The sequence below is a fragment of the Acinonyx jubatus genome, chromosome C1, assembly GCF_027475565.1.
Source record: "Acinonyx jubatus isolate Ajub_Pintada_27869175 chromosome C1, VMU_Ajub_asm_v1.0, whole genome shotgun sequence".
Taxonomy (NCBI): Eukaryota; Metazoa; Chordata; class Mammalia; order Carnivora; family Felidae; genus Acinonyx; species Acinonyx jubatus.
In genome coordinates, this window is record NC_069381.1 from 159,767,586 (window position 1) to 159,781,278 (window position 13,693).

General features: G+C 34.4%; 1 protein-coding gene across 1 annotated transcript in view; it reads right to left on the reverse strand.

Annotated features, from left to right (window-relative positions):
* Positions 1 to 3,474: 3,474 nt before the first annotated feature.
* The window catches only part of OLA1 (Obg like ATPase 1), a 170,168-nt gene continuing 159,949 nt past the window's right edge, over positions 3,475 to 13,693 (reverse strand). The window contains exons 8-11 of the mRNA XM_027055467.2: positions 10,233 to 10,373; positions 9,469 to 9,565; positions 7,293 to 7,415; positions 3,475 to 3,983 (exon numbers count right to left, since the gene is read on the reverse strand). Of these exons, the coding sequence (XP_026911268.1) occupies positions 3,882 to 3,983; positions 7,293 to 7,415; positions 9,469 to 9,565; positions 10,233 to 10,373 (463 nt within the window). The 3' untranslated portion in view covers positions 3,475 to 3,881. The remainder of the gene's footprint in view (positions 3,984 to 7,292; positions 7,416 to 9,468; positions 9,566 to 10,232; positions 10,374 to 13,693) is intronic.

The following is a 13,693-nucleotide window of genomic DNA, read 5'->3' on the forward strand; positions in this document are numbered from 1 at the left end:
GAGAAGTCCTATAACCTGCCTTTGATAGCTGAGAAAACTGGCTCAGAGTAAAGTAACTTGCCTAAACAGGGACACACAACCAGGAAGCAGTGCGGCCAGGATTCAAACCCCGGCCTCCTGACTCCTGAGTATACACCTTTATCATCATTTTCTTACTTACGTATCGGGAACATTTTACTATAAATTGAAGAACTTGTCATTCTAGTTTATAAATTAGTCTCAGATTTGGAAAATGTTACACACAGCATAGGCTGAGCTGAGAAAAGCAAGTCCCGAAACCTGTAAAGCCAAGGCCCGTATCAGATACTGGCTTAGGAACTCTTCGAAGTGCTGCTGGTCCAATGAGTCCCCTGTTTTTAAAAAATATTTCCTAGTTGCAACATGGGGCTTTTCATTAAGATACTAATTTGCAAGTGGCTCAGGATATTCCTAGACCAGGAAGGCAATTCAAAAGCTGTCAGTTTTTATAGGGGCCCCAAATTAATTAGGAGACAAAGTCACTCAAGTCAAACCTCTTTTTTAATTTTTGAGAGAAAGGTGGGGGGGGGAGGGGCGGGAGAGAGGGAGACACAGAATCTCAGGCAGGGTCCAGGCTCTGGGCTGTCAGCTGAGAGCCCAATGCAGGGCTTGAACCCACGAACCACAAGATCATGACCTGAGCCGAAGTTGGACTCAACCAACTGAGCCATCCAGGCACTTTTTTTTTTTTTTTTTCTTTTTTAAGGTCAAACCTGGCTCTTTTATTCTATCACTATAGTGTATTTTTACAAGCTTAAAAGGAGACCAATTTTCGTGACTAAGCAGCTTGCCATTAGGAATAATCATTTCTGAAGTCTCTGGCAAAATAAAAGAAGAGCATTTAGTGTATGTAAGTAGACTAATCAGAAAAACATGAGACAGGAAAAGAAGGGGTTTTCTGTCTCTGACTTTTTGGGGTTTTTTTAAGATTTTATTTTAAAGTAATCTCTGCACCCAACATGGGCTCATACTCACAACCCTGAGATCAGGAGTTGCATGCTCTCTACTGATGGAGCCACTCAGGTGCCCTGGTCTCTGACTCTTTGAAGGAGAGGGGACAGAACTGTTACAAAGAATCTTTGAGAATATAATACAAAGAGACAACTGGAGATAAATATCAATATGGATTTTAATGCAAGAAAGTTAACTTAATCATGAGTAAGAAGACTTGTTCTCCAAATGGATCTGGCAATTTATAAGTGAACAGAAGCTTCACTCATAACTACGTAAATAATGATAAGTATTTGTGCTTTTTTGGGCGGGGTCCTGGCTCTAATTTGAGCCATGCCTACAAAGCAAGTTATGAAGGTAATATGATAAAAGTAAACTAAGTGCTATCACACTTTTTTTCAAGCTCTCAGCACAAATCTAACCTCATCTAACACAAATTTGACTCAGATGGATCTACAGATAGGTGAAGAAAACATCCACTTATAATCCTAAAAATACATTATTACCAATATCAAACGAGGGAAAACATGAAGATATAGGCATATACCCAGTTATCTGTATGTAAAAGTTCTTAGAATTCTCAACTTTTGTAGAAAATACAATTTTTCATGTGTATAGAGAATGCTGCAGAACTTCTAACCAAATTCAACATTTTTAGCATTTAATTTCAGCCCGTAGTGAACAGTTACCTCAAAACTTCTTTCTTTTATTAATGGTTCTGTTCTGCAATGCACAATTATCACATTAGAAGTTATAGAGAAAGTACAATTACATACTCTTAAAGCCTTTTTAATGAGATTTCAAACTTCTTTAAGAAGTCTATGCAATTTGGGGCACGTGGGTGGCTCAGTCAGTTAACCCTCTGACTATTGATTTCAGCTCAGGTCATGGTCTCACAGTTCACGGGTTCGAGCCCCATGATGGGCTCTGTGCTGGCAGCACGGAGCCTGCTTGGGATTCTCTGTCTCCCTTTCTCTCTGCCCCTCCCCCACTCTCTCTTTCATAAATAATTTTTTTTTTTTTTTTTAAAAAGCGTTCTCTTAAAAAAAATAGCCTATGCAATTCACTTTGGAGAAGATTCAAAAGCAAGAGATTTGATTTCCTTTTATATTGCTGAAATCCTTACCAATCCACTAATCTATACATTCCTCCAATACAGAAAAATAACAAGAATTTACACAACAAACTTGGTCAACTGCACCCGTACCTGAGTTTCATTTATGTTTTATCTAGTTCCACTTATTCTTATTTTTCTCCTGTTTACTAATTTTTATGTTTGCAGAAGACCAGCATTTGATTCCTGAAAAGAGCATATTCACTAAAGAGCTTCTCAATTATATTCATTACTTGCCCAAATGCCCAAATACTCTTTAAATATCCTTTCCTCTGTATAGCTAAATCCCCAAATGCTTAAAAAAATACTTATTTATTTTAAGAGAACACAGGCGGGGAGCCTGACATGAGGCAATCTCATGAACCATGAGATCATGACCTGAGCCGAAGTCAAGAGTTGGACGCTTACCCAAGACTGAGCCAGCCACCCAGGTGCCCAGCCAAATCTCCTTTAAAATCACTTCTTTTCTTGCCTTTTGTGCTACACTAAGTAACTTTCAGTGTTAAGTTTGTGTGTGTGTTTTTAGTACTTCCTTATCTTTAATGTGACAAAGTAATATAGTAGAGGCAAAGGCTGGCCTGAGTGTGAACCTGCATTCCACTGAAATGGTGCTAGGATCATAGAAAATCACAAAAGGACATGGACGGGGAAAAGGGAGGTCTGGCAGGACTGTGAACATGGGAAAGAAAGCGAGGCTCAGGGATGAGGACACTCTGAGACTATCATCGTAAGAGAAGGCTAAGTGGCAAAACGTCTCCAAATAACTAAGTTTGAAACTATTTTCTTTCAGAATTTTCTGCTACAATTTCCGAAAGTTCTTAACTTACACATACTAAAATTTCAAGTAGCCTAAAATATTCTAATAGAAAATATAAGAACATTTACAGTTTTCAAGGTCTAATCTTTTTAGCAGTGAACTTTTACACTCACTACGGAAATGAAACAAGAATGTAACCCACCAGACACAAATGGTTAGTTTTCACAGTAATTCCATAATTTCAAAGGAAACATTAAAAATGAATACTCTCCTCAATATAATCAGAACCACCACCAAAAAGCCCTTAATTTTTGAAGCAGAATTTGTTTCCAGCATTATTTTCTTTTTGGTCACAGTCTATCTATGGTCTATCCTTTGTAACGTCATTGCTATCATCTTTCAAAAAAATGTCCATCTACAAATTAATTAACTTTCTTGAGACAAATCCCTGGTATACTATTCTTCTGATTCCCGTGAAAGACTCACTTTTAAGATACAATTGCAGCTGCCCCACACTGCCAGTTACTGTGTCATACACACGCCTTAAAATTCTGTAATCAGCAACCACCAGGTGCCGTATCGCATTCAGCACACCACAGTCAGTCAATACAGACATCCCCAAACACACCAAGGCTGGTTTTGTCAAATGTTTTATTGAGTGTAGACATCTGGAGTACTGTAAAACATGCATTATCTGTAGATTCAAAAAGGAGCAAGCCACATTGTCCTCACTGTCAAATGTGTCAGGCTTGGAATCCATGATGGAGATTAATGAAGTATCATGAGAGTAATATGGTTCCTGAAAAGCCTCTACAATTTGGACTAGGGTCTTAATCACGTGAAAAGCAAAGCTGTTCACATTTAGTGAACTTGCATTTCATTGGAGGTACACAGTATTTTAATTTTAAAACAAAAATAATTCTGTTTTTAGAAGATTCCCATCCCCCAACTGTATCTGTCCCTCAGTTTTCAGAAATTTTAATTTAAAAAAATCATATCCCTTTTTGGAAGTTGTACATTTATCTGAACAATAACTACAATTTATTTCTTCTTCGGTTGCTGAGGTGTATTAAATTTGAAGAAGATAATATCTCCATCTTCGACAATGTAATTTCTGCCTTGTTGTCTGTACTTTCCAGCAGCCTGTAAAGAGGAGATAGAGAGGAAATGGGTTATTTTAAAACTAAATACATGAGGTAAATGGTAGCAGCAGATGCAAAAAGTATTCTACTTCTTGGGTCATATTAAACACAACAAGAAATACGGGAAAACATGTAAGTTCAAAACTAGACTAGGAGAGAAGCAAAGTCTTCCTGATTTGGGCAGAACTAGATTTTCCATATGTACATAATCATAATGTATTCTCTACTAAATTGTTGGTACATAAATGTAATTATACCAATATCATTAAGTTTCATTACATGCTGTTTATGGTACATTTCTGATGTGTCTGCAAACATCCGGCAAGTCACTGTAACAAAACAGATCAAACCAGGCAGGAAGACTAGACAACTAGTTCGAAGCTACTTTATTTGCTTAAGGAAAATATTTGGTGATACTGGTGATGCCAAAGAGTCTGCTACAAGAGAGACTATTACCAATTTTAATGTACAGATTTTAAATTATTTCCTTGAATTTTTTTTATTTAGTCTTGACAACGGCCAGAGTAGTGTATACTAAAATTCATCACGAAGAAGTTTACTGACTAACGGCCCTAGTTACAAGCAGACTCTAACAGGTTGGAACTGCAAAGACAGATATTTTTCCCACTTGTAAATTAGTCGGCAAAGCAACTGATTCCACCTGCTGGCATGCAGATCCCCAAGTGCAATCCGCCAGTAATTCTAATACAAACAAGCAGCAGTTCCAGGGACCCAGGTTCACCCCAGGTGCAGCACACACACTCCACCCTAAGCACAACAGGCTCTTCAGCATCTACACTTAACACTGCACACAACTGGCACAGTCCCACAGGACCCCACCATCGACCACTCAACAATGAGAACTCAAGGATCTTTTGGGAAAAATTCTCCAAAGTATTTTCTCTCTGCTAGAATTTACTGAGAACATGAAACCTTTGCCCAACAAGATTAGTACTTCTCTTTGAGGATGTTGATAAGAATGTTCAAAGTCAAGTACAATTATACTAATCAGACACAACACTAACAGAGATCATATATCTGAGGTTAAAATCAACAAACCAGATCACAGAACCCTAGTAAGCATATTTTCAAATGTCTAGACTACTTATTAAAAATCACCTACTAACAATGTGCTATTAAAATGGAACCATTTTTCAAAAAACCAAGATACCCTAACATTCTAAAAAGATACAGATAGATATACACATAAACACACACACACCCACATTCACATGATTTCTGTAAAGACATGTGATATATTGAAGGCCATATGCTACTTATTTTGAGAATCTAAAGCCCCCTGTTATAAAACAGTATAGACAATTTAAATCAAATACGTATTGACATGACATATTAATGTAAGTTTATATACTTTGTTACCACTCAACTTTACTACTAATTAAAGGTGACAGTGTTCCTTTAAATTCTCTAGAGACCATTTAATCCATTTCCACTGCTATCAGAAACACTGGTTGAAAAAAAAAAAATCAATACCCATTTGTGAATCTTGAGTATGTATTAAACAAGACACGTCTAACCAGTTCATTTGCACTTGAAAGCAGCCATCTGTAGAAGCCAGCTTTGCCTAAGCAGATATGATTGCTAATAATGTGATATCCCTGTAGACTACAAAGCCCACACAGAGCTATTCAGTATATAGTTCACAGCACTGGCATTAAATTAGTTATGCTGCACTGGTGTTAGAAATACATATATATATATACACACATACACACGTACACAATCTTGCTCTCAAACGTAAAACCTACTTGATAACATACAAGTAAATATTTGTTGAAAAGAGAGCATAATGCAATTCATAAATGCTTTACTTGGAGTTCAAATTCTGAAATATTAGTTTTGGTGATGAAAAACCACATAAAATACTTAATGGTATTCTAAGCTGAAAAGCCAGAGGTCATTCTTTTCTAATTTATAATATAAAAGCTTCCAGTGAGTGTTAAGCATTTCTACAAGCAAGAAATATTATTGTATTATATATGATAAAGTTTCTCTGTATAGTGCAAGGAAGCGTTCCCAATTTATGTATCCTTCAACTTTATTACAACATAGACACTGATTAAGGATTGGTAAAACATGTTTACAGAATATAAAAAAGAAGCATCGGTTCTTGAATTCTAGTACTAGAAAGACATCCTTAATCATATTTACTTCATGAAAAAATACACATGCCAACATGATGTAGCATGTTGAAAAATAATCTGAGATTTTTCAAGTCTGATTAGCATTCCTGACAAAGTTCAATCTCAGTATTTGTGTACCTATCAATACAAATGACACCATTAAAAAGTTAGTGACTTTGTTTAGTTATAAAATGTAACTTCTTTCACTCCATTTAAAAATCAAAATGGGGCTCTCACTCTACACTGAACCAATTATACCAAGATTTTTCCCTCTTCTTCCTGGGGTCCCAACAGTTCTATTAAAGTCCTGCTGTCCAGTATGATCTTTCCAATGATTACCAATGAGAATAAACTAAACTTGAAACAAACTTTTTTTGCATTCCTTTCAAATTACCAAACAGTAAACACAAGAGAGACCTTTTAAACTTCTTAATATTTTCTATGGTATTCTTCAAATACCGAATTAAATGAAAGATAAAGAAGCCTTCCTACAATGTCAGTTTAATCACTTGACCTATTTATCAATTACAGATGACACAGTATTAGATTTTGCTAAGTAAAACCTAATAAAGCCAAACTAAGCTTGCAGAATTTACGTTAAAAAAAAAATCATTATTCATGTATAAGCACTGCTTCATTGTTAGTGGTTGCAAATCAAATTATACTTATTAGCTAAAATAAAGCATGATTTTGGACCTGCCCTCTAGTGTTGAGAAAGCAAATCAAATTCCCAAAGATCTTAAAAAAAAAAAAAAAAAAAAAAAGTACAACTATGAAGTTTTAGCAAGAACAGATTTTGATTAACTACATTTCTGTCTCTTTCCTTGAATTGATCATGAGCATATATATACTACTTTTACTTTAGATATTCAAATGTAAACAGTATAATTTTCCTTTGGCCATTAGTGAACAAATTCTTTGAAATTATTTATAATTACTTAAAATTATTTTTATTTTCAGTTTTAGAAAAATGCCACAAATATATACTGATAATTCACACATTTTAAAAATTATCTAAAAGCATGTAAACAGCAACAGCTCTTCAATCAGTTGACAGGAATACTAAACCCTGACACACATTTTAAAAGACAGCTATCATTCATTTGAATGAGTATTTTTATATTAGTAAAAATTATACAACATGAAACCAGAAGATAATTCCTTACCTTGACTGCATTTTCAGAACCTTCTTCTTTAAAATCTTCGTATTTCATTACTTCAGCCATAATGAATCCTTTTTCAAAATCTGTGTGAATCTTTCCTGCAGCCTGAGGAGCCTTCGTCCCTTTCTTTGAGAAGAAAGACCAGAGAAAACTAATTGCATTTAAGATGATTGATTGTAAGCGTAGAGTTTCTTTTCTCTGATCTGCAGTTGGGTTCAACTTAAACTTAGTTTAATATCACAGTTAAGATGTCAGATATACAATTAGTCCAATGTGAACACTGGGCACTGTCTGTGCAGCAGATTTTAGCACAGACAGATCAGTAGATATTAAAGAAGCATGGCTTTGTTTTTCCTGACAGTCATCCAGTTTTATTGATTTAGATGCAGTGGTCTAGTTTGGGTGTAGGTTTCATTTCGATTTTCTATTCTTCACAGTGGAAAAAAAATAAGGATTTTAAAGTAACTTTCAAGCTGAATTATCAAAGGTTTAAAAAAGATAAAAAGCCTTAAAATTTCAGCTCATTTAAAGAACATATAAAAATCAATATACAAAGGGACCTTTTAAAGACATTTCCAACAAATCATAAAAATCTATGTTCAGCAAATAATTTTGAAATTCTCATAAAATTTCAGTAATAAAATTTCCAAACATTTAACATAATACAGGCTGCCTCTAACCATCAGGAAGGAAAATTCAAGTTGATATGGGAAGAAAAATGTCTTATAATTACTCCATATGTTAAATTACAAGGACATACATTCCAGACACACACAACCATGGAAAGAAATTTGAGAAATAATGGTGACCTAAAGGCTGCTTAATAAAGCATGTTAAAGTGATAAGGAGTCTGACACTATAAAGCACAGTTTTTACAATAAAAGATGTATTGGGTTAATATGGCTACTCACTGATGCTTACCTGACTAAATATCTTAGCACATTAAATCATGGATACTTACAATCAGTCTTAAGATAAACCAGCTTTCACATTTTCAAGCCCAGAACATGTTATCTTTCCTGCTACATATACTTAAGTTTGGAAGTTTAAAGGCTTTAAAATATATAGTGAAAATAAACCGTGGCAATTTGTTTACCAACTTGGATTTGCTTTGACATTATTTTCTTAGTCTATATAAAAGGACCTTGGTTAGAAGTCAATCAAACATTTCTTTACAAAGAGGAGAAGGAATAAAAAGTGAATCTCATTCACACAACACATTGAACATTACATTGAACTGCCTCCGTGATTCTACCCATATTAAATCAAAATAAATCTAACAATAAATTATGATAGTCAGTGAAAACAGAAATCAAAATAGCATTAAAATTTATCATGGAGCATATACTAAAAAAAGCATAATGGAAGAATCCATAAGACAAGGAGTATTTCTAAAAGTTATGACATTATTTTTATATCCTGTAATGCTATTTGGGACTACATATATTTCAAAATATTTTTAAGTAGTAACTACCATATTACAATATATTTACATTTAAAAGCAAGCCATTACAGTTCACAGTTTCTATTGTCCTCTGGGAATAAATTAGTCATTCTTTCTGGTCGTAATCAGTATACATCAATATTTAAAATACATATCACATTTTTAAAGAAGAAAGACTGAATATATAACATTGCAAAAATAAATACCACTTCTATGAATTCAAATAAAAAAGCATGAATTATTACACATTGAGTTTAGCTCTTTGAGCCCAACTGTGTATCTATGAAGAGCATAATGATGTCATATTGCTTTTATTGCTGAAAATGTAATCCGAGCAAAGCAAAGGAGGAAAGAACCACCCGCAACCCAAACAAACTTAGCGAATACAAAATGAAAAGCAACATCAATTTCACTGCAGACAAACCCAGTCACACAGATTAAGCAAGCACAATACTGGTGCGTCTTATCTCTGACCACAGGAGGAGGGTAGACAGATTCTACAGGATGAAGAAATTCAGACTATGTAATAGGCAGAATCAATTGTTACCTGCCTCAATCAATGCCGCTCCACTTTCACTGTTCAGCAGCTCACAAATAATTAAAGTTATCCTGGACAAAAACCTCATCTGTAATGACTAGCTAACCGCCACCATGACAAACTTCAAAGTCAGTGATATCAATCTGAATTCAATAGTGTGGAACTGGATATAGCTGATGAATAAGTATGAATCTTACCCTGATGGTCCATGCACGTACTTCATCTGGGCCTGCAGTGAAAAAGTATTCTAGTTGGAGTGCTGCAAACCCAGCCTTAATGATCTTTGGCAAAGCACTGAAATAAAATGAAACAAATTCACTCAACATATAAGTTGATTGTGCCAGAGATCAGTATAGAGCTAAAATTATTCATTTCAAGCAGAAATGTTAAAGATATTAGTAAATGACCATTCATCTTTCATAATACACTTGAAGAGGACTGAAACCCCTTCTAAAATAGGTTTTAATTATATTAGTCTGAATGTATCATTTCGAACTGTTTACCATAAAAAAAAAGAAAAATTTGATCTACCCATCCTAAAACTATTTTCCTCCAATATTAATTATTTCCAGGACATGGGTCATGCAAGCAACATTATTTGACTGAAATCCAATGTTTAAACAATATATTAGTGTTACTCAGAAAAAATTAAGGCAACTGATTCACCCTTTCCCCTCCCCCACTGAACATGACGAAAGAGTTTTGGCGATCATTCCTTCTCAAAAATATACATAACTAATACCTATGTTATAATTAAAACACTGTACAGAGATGACAGATGACAGTTAAAAACTTAATTTAAAATAAATCTTTTCACTCTGTCTCATGGTAAAGAAAGGAGAAGATTCCCTCTTTATAATGGTAATTACTCTGTCATTTATTATTCTATCAGCGCAAGCAATTAAATTACTGCAAGGAAATAGTTGATAATAAAGTGTAGGGAAAATGAATGCTAATTAACCTTTGTGTCATGTTCGCTTCCAGATACTTCTGTCTCTCCTCAGCACTCAATTCTTGCAACTTGAGTTCCAAGGCCCCACTAAAAGGAATGACCAAGGCACCTGGGTCATACTTGTCCACCCACTCTTTAATTTTTATCAACCTGTAGACAAAAAAGGGCACAACATTATCTTGTAGTGCATGCATGACTGTACCACATTCATTATTATCAAGTAGCACATACATATTCATAAGAATTGCACGGTTTTATGATGCCATCTTTTTGTGTATAGCTTTCCAAGGTCAAGGCATTAACAGGCAGCAATTGCTTCAGGTAGACGCCATGAGATTTTACTGTAATCTAGTTTTACTTTAGCACATTTTCAATACAAACTATTACACAAATATTATAAAACTTTTTAAACTTACACTAAATTTTTTCAGCATTAACACCTGTGCCCTTGAAAACCTCAATTTTATGATTTATATTATTTTCCTTACTTTACAAAGTAAAATGTTAAGAAGCAAAAACGTCAAGTTCTGTTTATATAGGAACCATAACCTAAAAAGTGCCAGCTAATTGTGAAGTTTTTGTCAAATAAATAATTGGTTCCACCCAGATATTTATATGCCTAGTTCAGTTCCCTCTGGGACTAACAAAAGCTTACAGTTACACCTGGTTGTGAGGGAGAGTTCTGCTAATCAAGACAAACACATCCAGAAACACAGATTTACAAACCTAGTTGATTATATATGCACACCATTCTTAACGAATCTCACTTTTGTAGGACCACAAATAAGGGAACTGCAGAGGAAATAAATTCCTTTAATCACAAAGGGTTTAGAAAGCCAAATCAGTTAGGGAATAGATACCAAGTGTTTGCTGAAAGGATGTTATTGAATGATTTCTTTTTCTTCCAAATCATGGAGTATTCTGGCAAAGCAGTAGTTAGAAAATGAAGAAGTAGAGTGAATATATTAACTAGGTTCTGATTCTAGCTTTTAATTCCTGGGCAGGTTACTGAAACTTTCTTTCTTTCTTTTTAATAATGTTTACTTATTTTTGAGAGAGAGACAGAGACAGAGAGAGAGAGAGAGAGAGAGAGAGAGAGAGAGAGAGAGAGAATCTGAAGCAGGCTCCAGGCTCTGAGCTGTCAGCCACCCAGGTGCCCCAAGAAGCCTCAGTTTCCTCATCTATAAAAATGGAGATAATTATAGTACACATTATATTGTAATGAACCTAGAAAAGTAATGCCTGGCCTCCAATAAATGGTATTACTATTATTATAACTGTTAATAATAACAGTAGTTACTATTTTCATTCTCAGATTATCATAGATTATATGCCTATGATTCTGGAACAGGGTTTAGTATAGAAGTGAATATAGATGTCATAGAAACTTATGTTAAAAATGTTAATGCATACAAGTCTTACATAACCCTACTAGTCTCCCAAATTTAGACCAAGGTTTTAATAGCTATTATGGCAAAAAAAATTGTGGCAGGTATCCTTTAAATAATCAATGTAAATGCCACCTTAGAAACACAAGAACTGGACCACAAATTCATCAAAACTCACCTATCAAAGAAAATGACAGGGGATCAGAGTTATTATAAAATTAAGAATATAGCCTACTGAGTAGGATTTAGGATGGGATAAAGGAGTGAAATATTCACACAACAGTATGTACATGTTTACATACAGCAGTTTGTACATGTTTGTTATATAAGGCTAACCTATAATTTACTTATTTAATATGTTATCAGTGGTTTCTGATCTTAATTTTTTTTCCCTTTGGTCACATCCTAAAAGAATGGAACAATCCCTAAGATTATTTTGGAATAAAGTATGTGTCCTTTAAAATAAGAAATCCAAACCAGATATTTTATTATCCAAAATTATGAAGGACAGGTTAAAGAAAATAAGGGAAAAATCTGTTTTTATTTTTATTACTATTTTTAAAGATTTTACTTTTAAGTAATCTCTACACCCAATGGGGGGCTCGAACTCACAAGCCCGAGACCAAGAATTGCACACTCATACTCCACAGACTGAGCCAGACAGGTGCCACCAAAAAGGGAAAATTTAAATTGATATACTTCTGCCTATAAGAACATTATAAGATTCTAAGTTACTTCACAGACTTACACTATTCAAACAAACGATATGGTTTAATAACATACGTTTATTATACAAGTCAGAATCAAGCGTGTGTGTGTGTGTGTGTATGTATGTGTGTGTGTGTATTCATTGAAAATGAAATAAAACAAGCCCAGGTAAGAGGATAATATAAAAATATAATACACATTTTGTTTCATAAATATGGTCAACATAACTAATAAAACCAGAACTGTTATGAAACAACAAGATAAGAAATAATTACTTTGGCTAAAACATCAATTCAGAATAACAATAGTTCTACCCTGTCATTTTAACAGCCTTTCCTGCAGAATCCTCAGAGGGATTATTTGCATTCCTCAGGTGTTCTATTGTACAATTCAGATGAATAAAGACTTACAAATCATTCCTCTACCGCCAATGTGAGACTTTGATCTAGTGAATACACCATTGTACCTTAACTATAATTGGCAAAAAACCTGACAGTGTAGAGCATCACAAGCTTAATAACAAAGGAGAATATCTCAAAGTGTTGACAGATGATCTTCATAATGCAGAAGCAGAGCTGGTACATTTTAGCAATAAATGAGCACTGAGGTCTAAAGGTCTCTAAAGTGACTGACATCAGACCTGCTATAGCCTCACTAAAAGAAAAAGGTACCGGAGCACTCTCCGTAAAGTGAGTTAGGCTCTTTGCCTGCAAGCTTCACTTTTGTGACTTTCACTGTCATAGAAAACACAGGGAAGATGAAAAGTGAGTTAGGTTCTTTGGCTGTCTGCTTTACTTTTGTTACTTTTACTATCAAACAAAAGTGAGAAATGTCCCAAAGTGATTTTTAATTACATATTTGAAGTAAGCCTTCAGTAATGAAAACATAGTCCTCAATTTTAAGATTATAGACTGAAATACATATAATATATCTATTAGGTCTTATGGTTACAAAAGTGTGATAATGAGGCCAAGATCACAAGTTTGAACCCCATTGGGACCAGTTACCTTTTGCAGAAAAATGTCTATTCTATTGCTACAAACCATACCCCAAACTATAGTTAGTCATCTAAAAAATGTGTGCTACTAGCACAAGAGGGATATGAAAAATCAAAGTTGAGCTCAGTACCACCACCAGAAAAACAGTTTCAAGTACATTCTGTCAAAGTGACTGAATAATAATCTCCATATACAACGTTAACAAATGTCTAAAGAACACCATCCAATTGTTAGAGACCAAAATAATGAAAATGATGATGAAACTGTCACAGAATATCAAATTATATAAGGAGAGACAAAACAGTAAAGACACTACACTCCCAAAGAGTTAAGCTGTAAAGACTTTGATAATGTTCATTTTGCAAATTTATACAAC